The following is a 16,067-nucleotide window of genomic DNA, read 5'->3' as shown; positions in this document are numbered from 1 at the left end:
CACTATGCCACCAGGGTTTCCAACTAGTACTGGTACATTATTATTAACTAAAGTCCATAGTTTATTCAGATTTCCTCATTTTTTTTCCCCTAATGTCCTTTTTCTATTCCTGGGTCCTATCCAGGATACCACATTTCGTTTAGTTGTCATGTCTCCTTAGGCTCCTCTTGGTTTTGATAGTTTCTCAGACTTTCCTTGTTTTTGATAACCTTGACTGTTTTGAGTACTTGTCAAGTATTTTGTAGTCACTGTATTTTTTCGTTTTCATTTCATTTATTATTGAGATTGAACATCTTTTCAGATACACAAGGACATTTGTATTTCTATTTCTGGAAACTAAGAGCTCATGCTCTTAACCACTTCCCTATACCTCTCTCTTGATTCTCCATAAGTATCAATACATGGGCCTGAATACATATGGATTTCTGATCCTGAATTGAAAAAACTTAGAAGCCTCTGTTAAAGGTAGAGGGCAAGCATTAGTGGAAGTGGTGTGGTCAGACTTGTGTCGGATCACTCTATACTGCAGAGGATGGACTAGAGGCAAGACTGGAAGGTCAGATAAATAGAAACAAATTCGAGGTAGAGAGGAGCCAGGATTTAGTGAGATTGGACAAGAAAGACAAGTCAAAGGTGACTCCTAGGTTTGTGAGCTAGATATCCTAGGTTTTACCTTTAACCCATAGGAGAAATTCAAGAGAAATATTTGAACAATTTACAACACACTGGTTACTGAACGCCTAGTTTCTCTTTCCGGTTCTTTAGCTCTGCGATACTACAACTCCCAAACTCCCACGCTCCACCACAATCCCCTTAGAGTCGGCCGCACAGAGTTCTGGGACTAGTAGTCCGCGGCCTGTTTACCCAAGTTAGAGATAGGGGCCTGTGGAAACATGAAGAGGTAAGGGCTTGTCTGAGGAGCAGGTGGCGAGGGGAGCTCTGTTCTACCTTTTTACTTTTAAAATGGGTTTTATTCTTTTCTGTTTTGTATTTGTCACGTTTTCGGGGTGCGGTTTCTTGTGAGCGGTTAAACCAAGGTAAAGGGAGGAGGGGAGATGGGCGAGACAGGCCTGCCTGGCGAAGTTCAGGAAGGGCCGAAACGGGTTTACGTAGGAATGCCCTCCCGGCACCGGCATTCGGGCCAAGTCGCTGGCCGTGGGGGCTGGATGAATGCTGTGGCTTCTTCCTGTTTTTGACGACCCACCCAGGAAAAGGGTCTTGGCTGACTGATACCCTACGCCGGAGATAGCCAGGCCAGCCCCTCCCTGTCCCACCCTACCTTGGCCTCATCCTCCGAAGTGGGTCGGTGTGGACGCATTTATTTGCAATGTTTGTGTGTTAGAGGAAACTTGCTTGGACCCCGAAAGCACGTAGCGCTTTTAAATTGTAAAGTAAGAAAGTGATACTTTGTTTCTACAAATTTAGAAGGCAAACACTAAACCGGTTTGATATATTATAGGAAAACAAAAGCATTGCCGCGAGCAGTCCCCCTACTGGTCCTGCAGTAAATGGCCGATTTAACCGAGATGGTCAGTGTTGTGAGAGCCTGAGCCTCACAATTATTGACAGGACACACACAGCCTTTTTAAAAGGTCCTCATTAAATTAGTTTTGTATTCATTCTGCAAGTAAAATAATTACGCTGGAATAGTGCAGTGCGTTTAAAATAACGATATGCTTTCCTGCTGTCAGTTCCTTGCATCTTAAAAAAAAAAAAAAAAAAAAAACTGTTTCCGATTTTCCCTGCCTGAAAATAACCTTCTTTAAAAGAATTATTTATTAAAAAATTTATAACATCTCATACATTAAAAATAATGTACATAGTGTATATGTATAGTTTAAAGAATAATAATAAACACTCATATCCACTGTAAGCTTAAGAAACAGAGCATTACCAGTACCTTGCAAGCCCCTCCCTGATTGCTTCTCCTCCCTCCCTTCCCCCTGAGGTAACCACTGTCCTGAATTTTGTGTTCATCATTCCCTTGTAAAAAAAATAGTTTTAATATGTTAAATTATCCCTAAACAAAATGTTATTAGTTTTGTCCATTTTCAACTTTATATAAATAGACTCATATTGTATGAATGTTTCTATGACCTGCATTTTCTCATTCAGCATTTTTTTTGACATTCATCTTTTTGAGATTGCTGTCTTAACTATGGTTTATTTACATGAAAGCCACTTTGAACTTAGCAAGAACTTGCTAAATACTAAATAAAAATTAAGATCCTAAAGAGGAATTTTTAAAACCCTGGGCCTAAAGATATTTAAAAATTTCCCCAAAATTGGTCCAAGTCCTTTAGAACATGGAAATCTTGCTTATAGTTATAGGGGATACTTTTTCTAGGCTTCGTCATAACCCAGGTAGTAAAGGGCTATTTTATAAGGAAGATACATGTATTTTCTCTACGGAGTTAACTCATTTTTGTTTTTTGTTATTTGTTGCTGCATACTTAAATGGTCCTGCTATTTCTTTATACTCTAATAAGAGTTTCCACTTATTTAGGGTAAGTTAGCTCATATTAGCATTACCTGGATTTCTACACAGTAGTGTCTAGGTTATAACATTTTATGACCCTCTTCACATTTCTTTATATACTCTATTGAGAGATCTCATCCCGCTCTCACAGCTCCAGATCCTGTCAACACAGATGACCTTTAGGTTTCCATATTCGGCCTCAGACTCTCATCTAAGCAACAATTCTCCAATCTCTCAGCTTCCTTTTAGCCAATACCACGTGTGCTGTCAGTACATATTTAACAGATCTTTGAAATATTCCTGATACTTCATGTGAGTGTTTTAATTGTAATAGGTAGTTGACTCAATGTGGCTAAAACAATACTGACTTTTCCTTTACCAAACTATTCTATCTGGAGCTTCCTCTTTTCCATCATTGGTAGCATTGTTTTCTGTTACACAGCTTGTAATTTTGGAGTTATCTTTGACTTCTCCTTTATCCCTACCTTCAAAAGGCCTCTGTCATCTAACCCTTCCTTTTCATTTCTACTATTACCGTTCTATTCTGGACATTCATCACCTTAGACCTCATAAACTTCAATAATTTCCTAACTAGTTCATTTGGTTTCTTCCCTTTTAATCCATATATCATATTACAACCACATTCATCTTCCTAAACCATCACTTGCACTATGTCACTAAACTGCCAAATAAATTATTCTCTAATATCTATAGATCAAGGTCCAGGCCCCTTAATTGGTATATTTAAGGGCATCCCTCCAAGATTGCCTCCTGTACTGCCATACATGAGTGCCAGCTAAATTGAACTGCTCATTATCCTCCAGTACATATTTCTGTCCCCCACGTGTCTGTCAGTTTGTCGTACTGTGAGGGCTTGCATGCTACTGTGATGCTGGAAGCTATGCCACCGGTATTCGGATACCAGCAGGGTCACCCATGGTGGACAGGTTTCAGCTGAGCTTCCAGACTAAGACAGACTAGGAAGAAGGACCCAGCAGTCTAGTTCTGAAAATAATTAGCCAGTGAAAACCTTATGAATATCAGCGAAACATTGTCTCATATAGTGCCAGAAGATGAGCCCCCCAGGTTGGAAGGCACTGAAAAGACGACTGGGGAAGAGCTGCCTCCTCAAAGTGGAGTTGACTTTAATGATGTGGATGGAGTCAAGCTTTCGGTTTCGGGACCTTCATTTGCTGTTCTGGCATGACTCAAAATGAGAAGAAACAGCTGCAAACATCCATCAATAATCGGAATGTGGACTGTACGAAGTATGAATCTAGGAAAATTGGAAATCGTCAGAAACGAAATAGAACACATAAACATCAGTATCCTAGACATAAGTGAGCTGAAATGGACTGGTATTGGCCATTTTGAATCAGACAATCATATGGTGGGAATCACAACTTGAAGAGGAATGACATTGCATTCATCATCAAAAAGAACATTTCAAGATCTATCCTGAAGTACAACACTGTCAGTGATAGGAAAATATCCATACGCCTACAAGGAAGACCAGTTAATAAGAAAGACTATTATTCAAATTTATGCACGAACTGCTAAGGCCAAAGATGAATAAATTGAAGATTTTTACCAGCTTCTGCAGTCTGAAATTGATCGAACATGCAATCAGGATGCATAGGTAATTACTGGTGATTGGAATGTGAAAGTTGGAAACAAAGAAGAAAGATCGGTATTTGGAAAATAGGACCTTGGTGGTAGAAACGATGCCGGAGATCGCATGATAGAATTTTGCAACACCAACGACTTCTTCATTGCAAATACCTTTTTTCACCAACATAAATGGCAACTATACACATGGACCTCGCCAGATGGAATACACAGGAATCAAATTGACTACATCTGTGCAAAGAGACAATGGAAAAGCTCAATATCATCAGTCAGAACAAGGCCAGGGACTGACTGCGGAATAGACCATCAATTGCTCATATGCAAGTTTGAGTTGAAGCTGAGGTATGTCCTTGAGTATATCCCACCTGAATTTACAGACCGTCTCAAGAATATATTTGACACATTGAACATTAACTGAAGACCAGACAAGTTGTGGAATGACATCAAGGACATCACACATGAAGAAAGCAAGAGGTCGTTAAAAAGACAAGAAAGAAAGACCAAAATAGATGTCAGAAGAGACTCTGAAGCTTGCTCTTGAACGTTGAGTAGCTAAAGCAAAAGGAAGAAATGATGAAGTAAAAGAACTGAACAGAAGATATCAAAGGGTGGCTCGAGAAGACAAAGTAAAGTATTATAATGACATGTGCGAAGAGCTGGAGATAGAACACCAAAAGTGAAGAACACCGTAGGCATTTCTCAAGCTGAAAGAACTGAAGAAAAAATTCAAGCCTCGAGTTGCAATACTGAAGGATTCTATGGGGAAAATACTAAACAACGCAGGAAGCATCAAAAGAAGATGGAAGGAACACACAGAGTCATTATACCAAAAAGAACTGGTCAATGTTCAACCATTTCAAGAGGTAGCATATGATCAGGAATTGATAGTACCAAAGGAAGAAGTCCAAGCTGTACTGAAGGCATTGGTGAAAAACAAGGCTCCAGGAATTGACGGAATATCAATTGAGGTGTTTGAACAAACAGATGCAGCTCTGGAAGTGCTCACTTGTCTATGCCAAGAAATCTGGAAGACAACTACGTGGCTAACCAACTGGAAGAGATCCATAGTTACGCCTATTCCCAAGAAAGGTGATCCAACTGAATGCAGAAATTATCGAACAATATCATTAATATCACACACAAATAAAATTTTGCTGAAGATCATTCAAAAGTGACTGCAGCAGTATATCGACAGGGAACTGCCAGAAATTCAGGCTGGATTCAGAAGAGGATGTAGAACCAGGGATATCATTGCTGATCTCAGATGGATTCCTGGCTGAAAGCAGAGAATACCAGAAAGATGTTTACTTGTGTTTTATTGACTATGCAAAGGCATTCAACTGTGTGGATTATAGCAAATTATGGATAAAATTGTGAAGAATGGGAATTCCAGAACACTTAATTGTGCTCATGAGGAACCTGTACATAGATCAAGAGACAGTTGTTTGAACAGAACAAGGGGATACTGAGTGGTTTAAAGTCAGAAAAGGTGTGCGTCAGGGTTGTATCCTTTCACCATACCTATTCAGTCTGTATGCTGAGCAAATAATCCGAGAAGCTGGACTATATGAAGAGGAACGGGCATCAAGATTGAAGAAAGACTCATTAACAACCTGTGTTATTCAGGTAGCACAACCTTGCTTGCTGAAAGTGAAGAGGACTTGAAGCACTTACTGATAAAGATCAAAGACCACAGCCTTCAGTATGGATTATACCTCAACATAAAGAAAACAAAAATCCCCACAAATGGACCAATAAGCAACATCATGATAAACGGAGAAAAGATTGAAGTTGTCAAGGATTTCATTTTACTTGGATCCACAATCAACACCCATGGAAGCAGCAGCCAAGAAATCAAAAGGCGCATTGCATTGGGCCAATCTGCTGCAAAAGACCTCTTTAAAAGTGTTAAAAGGCAAGTATGTCATCTTGAAGACGAAGGTGTGCCTGACCCAAGCCATGGTATTTTCAGTCACATCATATACATGTGAAAGCTGGACAAAGAATAAGGAAGACCAAAGAAGAATTGACGCCTTTGAATTATGGTGTTGGCGAAGAATATTGAATATACCATGGACTGCCAAAAGAATGAACAAATCTGTCTTGGAAGAAGTACAACCAGAATTCTCCTTAGAAGCAAAGATGGCGAGACTGCATCTTACATACTTTGGACATGTTGTCAGGAGGGATCAGTCTCTGGAGAAGGACATCATGCTTGGTAGGGTAGAGGGTCAGCGAGAAAGAGGAAGACCCTCAACGAGATGGATTGACCCAGTAGCTGCAATAATGGGCTCAAGCATAACAATGATTATGGGGATGGCACGGGACCAGGCAGTGTTTCATTCTGTGGTGCATAGAGTGGCTATGAGTTGGAACCGACTGGACGGCACCTAACAACAACAACATATTTCTGTCATACTTGCTCTCCCTGTTCTCCTTTCCTTTATCACTCCTAATCCTTCAAATGTTAGTTTAAGAATTACCTTTCTGAAGTCTATACCACCCTAGCTCCCAATTATCTCTTCTGTGAACTCCTACTAATTTGATGTATGCTTCTTAGCTTCTTTGTATTATTCTCTCTCTGTCTCTCTCTCAGTGCGTATATGTGTGTTTGTGTGTATATGTTAGCTTCTTGCAGATGGGGACTATGTCTAGACATCTTTGACTTCCAGCAGAACCTACAGCACAGTGCCTTCTATGTTTGTTTTGCTTTCCTCTGCTTTGTTTCTTTTTCGAAACAACTTTATTGAGATACAATTCACATACTGGCTTCTTTCACTTAGAATAATGTTTTTATTCATGTTCTTCTGTTTTGTATTAGGTATTTACTAAATGCTTATGGAATGAATGATAAAGGGCAACAAACTGTTGGAGAAGTATCTTTGAACAAATATGGTCCCTAATGGTAGAGAATATACATAAGAATGTATTTTCAGATTCACTGTTTCTTCTACTTTCTGTATTGTTTTCTTATATTTATTCCAGGGTAAATAGCTGTGTGAAGAGTGATGAGCATGTCCTGGAAGAATTGGAAACAGAAGGGGAGAGGCAGCTGAAAAGCCTCCTTCAGCATCAACTTGATACCTCTGTCTCTATTCAGGAGTAGGTATTGATTTTTCAAACAAGGCAGAGTATCATAGATGTTCACCTCCAGGTGACAGACCCCTCTTAAAGTCTGGGTGAAACACTCCTGTCTCAACCCATTTGCTTGGCATACTTCTACTTTTTAGGCAGGATTTTGATTCTGTGTCTCTTCCTCTATGAGATCTTCCATACCCACTCAGTCTGGGCTAAGTACCTTTCCTATGTCCTGCCAAACTCCAAACCAAACCTGTTGCTCTCAAGTTGATTCCGACTCGTAGCAACCCTCTAGGACAGAGTAGAACTGCCCCAAAGGGTTTCCAAGGAACAGCTGATAGATTCAAACTGCTGACCTTCTGGTTAGCAGCTGAGCTCTTAACTGCTGTGCCACCAGGGCTCCCCTATGTCCTACAGCACCCTGTATTTCCCCTGACATAGATAGTACTTATAACCCAATGTTATCATTGCCTATTTACTTGCCTCTCTTCTACAAAAGTAGAAACAATTTTTTCTGTTTTATTATTAAATTCTCAGTACTTAGTACAGTGTCTGATGCATAGTAGGTACTTAATAAATATTTGTCGATTCAGTCATTTATGGAGCCCTGGTGGTGCAGTGATTAAGAGCTTAGCTGCTAACCAAAGGGTCAGCAGTTCAAATCCACCAGCCACTCCTTGGAAACCCTGTAGGGTCGCTATGAGTCGGAATCGACTCGACGGCAACTGGATTTCAGTCATTTATAAATCCTAGAGGGAACTATTCCATTTCATTGCAGTGGTGCTTCAGCCTAGAAATAGGATATAAGAGAGAAATTGCTGATGAATTTCTTGTGCCTCTTAAATAGTGATCCCCCATTTCTGTGAATTTTGGTAAACTCAAGATGTTCTTACTCTCCTCCTGTTTGTTTTGCAGATGTGTGTCTAAGAAAGAGAGCTTTGCTCCTGGTACTATGTACAAGCCCTTTGGGAAAGAAGCAGCTGGGACTATGACTTTGTCCCAGTTCCAGACTCTGCATGAGAAGGACCAGGAAACTGCTTCTCTCAGGGAACTAGGGCTCAGTGAAACAGAAATCTTAATCTGGAAAAGCCATGTTTCAGGTGAAAAGGTGAGTAGGGCAGTGAAGAGAAGGAACTCTTCATTTGGCATTGAGAACCTTTGCATTTTTTAGTTCTCACAAAACTGAGCTCTGTGTCTGAATCTTCTTTGGTTTCTAGGATAGGGGCCTTGGTAAAAGAGAAGCTATTCTTGACTTTTTAGCTAAGACTTCTATAAATGTTCATTTCTGGGCCCCGATATTCATCTTATTTCTTATTTGATGTATCAGATAATCACTTTCAAGGGTCTGTCCTCTATGATATATGCCATCCCATTTCTCTCGTTTCAGAGGACGAGACTAAGGGCAACCCCTGAAGCAATACAGAACCGTCTTCAAGATATTGAAAAAAGGATCACAGAGCGTCAGCGTATCCTTTGCCTGCCACAGAGATTTGCAAAGAGCAAACAGCTAACCCGGCGAGAAATGGAAATAGAAAAGTCTTTATTTCAGGGAGCTGATCGTCACTCCTTCCTTAAGGCTCTTTATTACGAAGGTATGTGATCCCCACTGACTTTGATATGTTCTTTCACTGAGAGAAAGATTGAACATCAGGGCATTAAACATGAGGACTTGGTGACGGGAATAGAGAAAGACAAGTAAGAAACTATCTTTACTCTTGAAGAAATTATATTCCCATGGGAGAGATAAATATGTATACAGATAGACATAGTACAACATGAAAATTTCTGTTATAGAGATGTACTTAAAATGCTGAGGGAGCACAGAACATAGAACATCTTAGTATACAGTCATGCGTGGTTTAACATTCACATCATATTACAGGCAGTCCCTGGGTTAGGAATGTCCAATTTACAGACAACTTGTACTTAAGAACAGACTGCCATAAAGCCTATTATTTTAAAAATTTGAGTTAAATACCCCTGGCAGTGCAGTCACTTTGTATACAAGAGGCACGAGGTACATGTGTTGCGTGCCGGAAGCTGTTGAGTTCGCTACGTCCAGTTACATCCCCTGCGTCCCATTTTCTGATCAGGATTTCTGAACTCTTATTATAACCTTTTGGGACCACGGACGTATATGTGGTTGGACATTGCCCAAACGGACGTTATGCGGTGCATGATTGTAGTTGGGGGAGTCAGGAGTTGACATTTGTACTGAGTCTTGAAGGATCAACAGGAATTTGTCAGATAAATAAGGGCAAGAGGACATTTACAGATAGTGGTGAATAGGAACAGAATTGTGAAAGGATCTGGTGTGTTTAGGGAACAATGAAAAGTTCAGTATGGCAGGAATATAGGGCATGACAGGGAATGACAGGAGATGACACTGGGAAGGTGGGTCAGGCTAGATTCTAAAGGTCTTTAGGTTCAGCTATAAATTAGCAAAAAATATATAGATTAATACTCTGTGTCTTAACCAGAAAGTATTGGTTTAACAGATAAGTTTTGCTAGGCCCTGTGGAAGATTCACAGAAGTTTAAGAAATGGTTCCTGACCTTGTGCCATTTATAATCTGGTTAGAGAGATAAACATATAATATTTAGTAACATTGCTAGATACAGTTGTTAAGTACTGTAGGAGTTCAGAGGAGGGAAATGCCACTGTGTATTGGTAGCTGAAGAAGTCTTAGAGGAGGTAAGATTTAAGTGGTCTTTTAACACTACCCATTTTTTTGAAAGGGGAGGGAAGACATCAATTACAATGGATGGCATGAGCACTATGGAGTGTTTGGGAGAGTTGTGGGAAACAAGGTTAGAAAGGTAGGTTAGAATCAAATATTGGAGGATCTTATAATGAGCAAAAGACTGTGAATTTTCTTTGTTAGGTAAGCTAGGCCTATACTGAGTTAGTCAGTTGTTTGAATATGGTTGAAGGTTTTTGAGCCAGGAGTAATGTGATAAAAGCAGTATTTTAAAATGATTAATCTGGTGGCCAGTAAGTAGGATTAGAGAGAGAAAGAACTGGAGGCAGAGACGATGGATAGGAGGTATTACAGTCATTTAGGTATGAAGATCTGAACTAGAATGATGGCAGTAGAACTGGAAAGAAAGTTATGGTTGCGAAGGAAGAATTGATAAAACTTTTCAACTGAGAATGAAGGCTCCAGGAGGGTCAATGGAGAGGAATGTGTCAGAGATAACTCAGATATTTCAAGGCCGTGGGACTTATCAGTTGACAAAATTAAGAAAGCATTTATGGGGAAATTTTGAGGAAAGATGATGACTTTTATTTTCAACATGTTGAATTTGTGGCAATGGCAGGATCATCAAATTCAGATATTGAGGAGACAGTTGGAAATGCAGCACCAAAGCACAGTAGAGAGGTCAGAGCTAGATATATAGAATTGGGAATCATCTATGCTTAGATTATAGTGAAAGCCATGAGAATGAATGAAGTATTTGAGACAGAGAGGACCATAAACATGGAAGAGCAGTAGTGAATGAATGAAGTAAGAAGGAATAAACAAATGAATAGACTTTTGTCAAGAGACAGGATAGCATACTGATTAAGAGCATGGGCTCTGGAGGCTGACTGCCTGGGAAAATCCCAGCTCCCCCACATACTAGCTATGAGGTGTTGGACAAGTTATTTCTCTGTTTCAGTTTCTTCATCTGTAAAATGAGAATATTCATAGTAGCTATATTATAGATCTGTTATGAGGAATAAATCAGGTAATACATGTAAATCACTTAGAACAGTACCTGGTGTTTGGGGGGAGGTGTATGAATCTGTTCTGTTTCCTGTCTTTGAAACTCCTTGCTTTAAACCTTCACAGCATACCACAAAAAGACAAGTGCAGACAAGTACATGACCTCAATGAAGAGGAAGATAAAATTAGGCACAAAAGGCAAGTTGAGAGTTTTCTTATAGTGTTAGATTTAGGAATATAGCCTAGGATCCCAGACTTCTAAGCTAAGCACTTATTTATTTCCATATTCAGTAGATGACAATGTTTATAGGAAATGATCCAGAGGGAGCATATTATCCTGATATAGAATATTAAAGATATGAGTTAGTAAGAGTTGTAAAGCTTTTACATTTAGTGTTATTAATTTTTTTCTCTATACCTTTAAATTATTGTACCAGATCTAAATTGACCTTAATGATTTTAAGTCCTATTTTACAACTAATTCTGAATATTTTTATTATTCAGAAAAGTATAACTATTGATGATAATGATTATGATAATAATTTAATATTTACTATTTTATTTTATTTTTGAAATTAACTTACAATAAAATCAACTGGTTCTTTTTTTTATTTTTTGGTGTAGAATTCTGTGAATTGTACATCAGGTATAGATTCATGTAACCACAACCACAATCAGAATAGTTCCATCACCTTAAAAAACTCCCTCATACTACCTCCAGCTTCCACCCATAATCCCTGGCAACCACTGATCTGTTCTCCATCACTGTAATTTTGTCTTTTAGAGAATGTCATATAAATGGAATTGTCCAATATGTAACCTTTGAGACTGGCTTCTTTCACTCAGCATAATATCTTTGAGATTCATCCATTCACCCAAGTTGTTATGTGTATCGATATTTCATCTATTTTACTGAGTAGCATTCCATTGTATGGGTGTACCAAAGTTTATTTATCTATTCACCTATTGAAATGCATTTGGGTTGGGTCTAGGTTTTGGTGATTATGAATAATACTGCTATAAACATTCTTGTACAGGTTTTTGTGTGGACATAAGTTTTTATTTCTCTAAGGTAAATACCTAGGAGTGGGATTACTGGGTCGTATGGTAAGTATATGTTTAAAAGAAACTGCCAAATCATTTTACAAAGTGGCTGTACCATTTTGCATTCCCATCAGCAGTGTATGAGAGTCCCAGTTGCTCTGCATCTTTGTTATCACTTGGTATTGTTGGTATTTATTTTAGTTACTCCAGTAGGTGTGTAGTGGTATCTCATTGTAGTATTAATTTGCTTTTCCTTAACGGCTAATGATGTTGAACATCTTTGCATGTGCTTACTTGTCATCCTTATATCCTTTTTGCTGAAGTGTATGTTCAAATCTTTTGCTGTTTTTTAATTGGGTTGTTTATTTTCTTCCTGTTGAATTTTGAGTTTTCTTTATATAGTCTAAACAAAACTCTTTGTGAGATGTGTGATTTTTCTCAGTCTGTAGCTTGTCTTTTCATTTTCTTGAACAGTGTCTTTCACAGAGCAAATGTGTTAAATTTTGATAAAATATAGATTATCAGCTTTTTTTTTTATGGATTGTGCTTTGTTGTTATGTCTAAGAACTCTGCCTAACACCAGGTCATGAAAAATATTTTTTCCTGTTTCCTTTTAAAAGTTTTATAGTTGTACATTTTACACGGAGATCTGTGATCCATTTTGACTTGACGTTTTATATAAGATGTGAGGTTTAGGTTAAGCTTCACTTTTTTGTGTATGAATACCCAATTGCTCCAGTACCAGTTACCGAAAAAATTATGCTTTCACCATTTACTTGCCTTTGCATTTTGTCAGAAATCAATTAGCCATATCTGTGTGTTAATACTCAACATCATAATTAATGGTGAAAGAGTGAAATCTTCTCTAAGATGGGGAATAAGACAAGAATGTCCACCGCTTCTATTCACAATGGAATGAAGTTAGAAAGCAGTAACAGAAGGATATTTAGGAAATTTACAAATATGTGGAAATTAAACAACACTCTTCTGAATAATCAGTGAATCAAAAAGAAATCACAGGGAGAGCTAGAAAAGTACTTTGAGATGTTAAAACAAAAACACAGCATACCAAAACTTATGAGAAGCAGTGCAAGCAGTGCTTAACCAAAAATGCGTTGCTGTCGAGTCGATTCTGACTCATAATGACCCTATAGGACAGAGCAGAACTGCCCCACAGGGTTTCCAGGGAGAAGCTGGTGGATTCAAACTGCTGACCTTTTGGTTAGCAGCCAAACTCTTAACCACTGTGCCACCAGGACTCCTTAGTGGAATATTTATAACTATAAACTCCCATATTAACAAAGAAGAAAGATCTCAAATCAATAACTGAACCTTTCACCTTAAGAAACTACAAAAAGAAAAACAAATCAACCCAAATGAAGCTGAAGGAAGGAAATAAAGATTAGTGTGGAAATAAATGAAATAAAAAATAGAAAAACAAGAAAATCAATGAAACGAAAAGTTGGTTTTCTGAAAAGACCAACAAACTTCACAATCCAGGAAAAAAAAGGAAGACTTAAATTATGAAAATCCAGCTCTACTCTGATTCCTATTTTATTTTTTTTAGTCCATTCTTCCAATCTTTGCTTTTTGAGTGGAGTGTTTAATTTATTTACATTTAATGTATTTAATTATGTTTAATGTAATTACTGATAAGGTAAAATTTATGTCTGCAATTTTGCTATATGTTTTCTATATGTCTGTGGAGCCAGAGACCATTATCCCTCTCTGGGAATATGGGCTGATATAGCTTTAGGACAGCAGCAAGCCAGGGAGGGGTTAGGGCATGGTACATAGAAAGCCGAAGCTTTCCTACTGTTTTGACATTGTCTTTTTCTTAATTCAGCATTTGCTTAGTTGCTGTAACCCTTTGACTAGTTTCCAGAGTTCTGACTAGGGCTTTGAACTGGTTTGAACTGGTTCAGTCATGTCCAACAAAGCGAAACCAGAACAGACCCAAATTTTTACAATTTGGGTACTCTGGAACAGTAACCAGAATGGGAAAAATCGCAGGTCAAAACACTGGAATGGGAGACTCGGAAGAGGCGTAGTGAGCCCTTTCAGGAGCCTGATGCATGAGATTGGATTATTGGTAGGACTGTGGAGAGTGACACACATTCAAAGTGGCATGGTTGGCCACCATCTTTGAGCGGGGCAGCACTATTTCCAGTTCTGCTCAAAATCTGACAGGCAAGAGATCTGCTTGCTGTGCAACACATACACTGCCTTTGTTTTCTAAGGGGGAGATTAGGTTTCTAGCAGGGCATTGACCTGTAATTTTTCCCATTCCAGTTTCTGTTTCAGTTCACTTGGGTCTGTTCCAGTTTCACTTCCATGGCCGTGACTGAACCGGGAAGAACCAGTTTGAAGTCCTGATTCTGACAAAGTTGCTTCTACCAGTTTCTGCTTGTGTGTGTGTGTGTGTGTGTGTGTGTGTGTGTGTGTGTATTTGTGCAGACAGGAATGTGGAGATGCTCATGTTGCCATCCTGCTCCAGATTCTCTATCGGTTCTCTCCTTCATTTTTGAAGTACTTTTTTGCTGGATGTAGAAATTTTAATTGGCAATTTTTTTTCTTTCGGCACTTTGAATATGTCATTACACTGTCTTCTGGCCCCCATAGTTTCTGAGGAAAAGTCAACTGTTAATCTTACTGAGGATCCCTTGTCTGTAATAAGTCTCTTGCCTTTTGTTGTTGTCAAGGTTTTCTCTTTGACTTTTGCTTTTGACAGTATGGCTGCTATATGTCTAAGTGTGGATTGCTTTGAGTTTATTCTATGTGGAGTCCACTTAGCTTCTTTGATGTGTAGACTAGTGTTTTTCATCAAATTTTGGAATCTTTCAGCCATTAACTCTTCAAATATTCTTTCTGCCCCTTTCTTCTTCTGGGACTCCCATTATACATAAGTTGGTATTCTTCATATCCTCCCACAGGATGATGAAGCTGTGTTAATTTTTCTTCATTCCTTTTTCTTTCTGCTCTGCAGACTGGGTAATCTCAATTGACCTATCTTCAAGTTCACTGGTTCTTTCTTCTTTCAGATCAGATCTTCCTTTGAGTCTCTAGTGAATTTTTCATTTAAGTTGTACTTTTCAACTCCAGAATTTCTATTTGTTTTTTGTTATTTTTATAATTCCTAACACTTTATTGTTATTCTCTATTTGCTAAGACATCATTCTCACTCTTTTCTTTAGTTCTTTAGACATGGTTTCCTTTGGTTGTTTGAAAAACTTAAAATAACTAAGTTTTTGTCTAGGAAGCACAAGGTCTGTGCTTTCTCAGTACAGTTTCTATTGATAGCTTTTTTTCCTGTGTATGCGCCATACTTTCCTGTGTTTTTTGCATGTCTCATAATTTTTGTTGAAAATTGGACACTTTAAATAGTATAATGTGGCAACTCTAGAAATCAGTCTTCTCCCCCCACCACCCAGGGTTTGTTGTTGTTGCTGTTTGTTTGTTTAGTCTTTTCTAGACTAATTATGTAAATTCTGTTTTCTTTTTGTGTGCGTGGCCACTGAAGTTTCTGCTTGGTTAGCATGTTGTTGTTGTTACCTGCTGTTGAGTTGAGCCCGACTCATGAAGACCCTATGCACACTGGAACAAAACACTGCTCAGTCCTGTGCCATCCCCATGATCGGCTACAGTTCAGACTGTTGTGATCCATAGGATCTTCATTGGCTGATTTTCAGAAGTACATCACTAGACCTTTCTTCCTAGTATGTCTTAGTCTGGAAGTTCCGCTGAAACCTATTAAGTTGTCCTCTAATGATTGGACCAAAATATCTTCCAGCCTTTGCTGATGAGGTGTGTGTGTGGGGGGGGGGCATGTGTGTGAGAGAGAGAGAGAGAAAGAACTCCTTCAGTGTTCTGGCAGGCAGTTTATAAGGCTGCTTTAGACTTTACTTCCTGCTTGCACAGAGCCTTAAGATCAGCAGGAAGTGAGAGATTAGAGCCTTTTCAGGTCTTTCTCAGGCATGCAAATGCACGTGACCTTCTAGATTCCCAGGAATACATCTGAACTTTTCAAAACCCCTTATGGACATCTCATCTCCCATTTTTCCTTTTAAGTTTTTTTTTATTGTACTTTAGGTGAAGGATTACAGAACAAATAGTTTCTCATTAAACAGT

The 16,067-nt window shown here is 38.7% G+C and overlaps 1 protein-coding gene across 2 annotated transcripts in view; it reads left to right on the top strand.

The window, feature by feature from the left end:
- The first annotated feature begins 868 nt into the window (after nt 1-868).
- Nucleotides 869-16,067, top strand: part of RBM41 (RNA binding motif protein 41) — a 57,975-nt gene continuing 42,776 nt past the window's right edge. Inside the window, exons 1-5 of one of the 2 annotated variants that reach the window (XM_023734442.1) lie at nt 873-901; nt 7,094-7,210; nt 8,102-8,294; nt 8,574-8,778; nt 11,022-11,093. In XM_023734442.1, the coding sequence (XP_023590210.1) occupies nt 894-901; nt 7,094-7,210; nt 8,102-8,294; nt 8,574-8,778; nt 11,022-11,093 (595 nt within the window). In that variant the 5' untranslated portion in view covers nt 873-893. Of the gene's footprint in view, nt 902-7,093; nt 7,211-8,101; nt 8,295-8,573; nt 8,779-11,021; nt 11,094-16,067 lie in introns of both variants that reach the window. The other variant, XM_004379745.2, reaches the window with a different exon arrangement.

This window comes from Trichechus manatus, unplaced genomic scaffold (assembly GCF_000243295.1).
Source record: "Trichechus manatus latirostris isolate Lorelei unplaced genomic scaffold, TriManLat1.0 scaffold00068, whole genome shotgun sequence".
NCBI classification, from domain to species: Eukaryota; Metazoa; Chordata; class Mammalia; order Sirenia; family Trichechidae; genus Trichechus; species Trichechus manatus.
The sequence above is the reverse complement of the archived record's forward strand: the minus strand, read 5'-3'. Positions and strand labels throughout refer to the sequence as shown.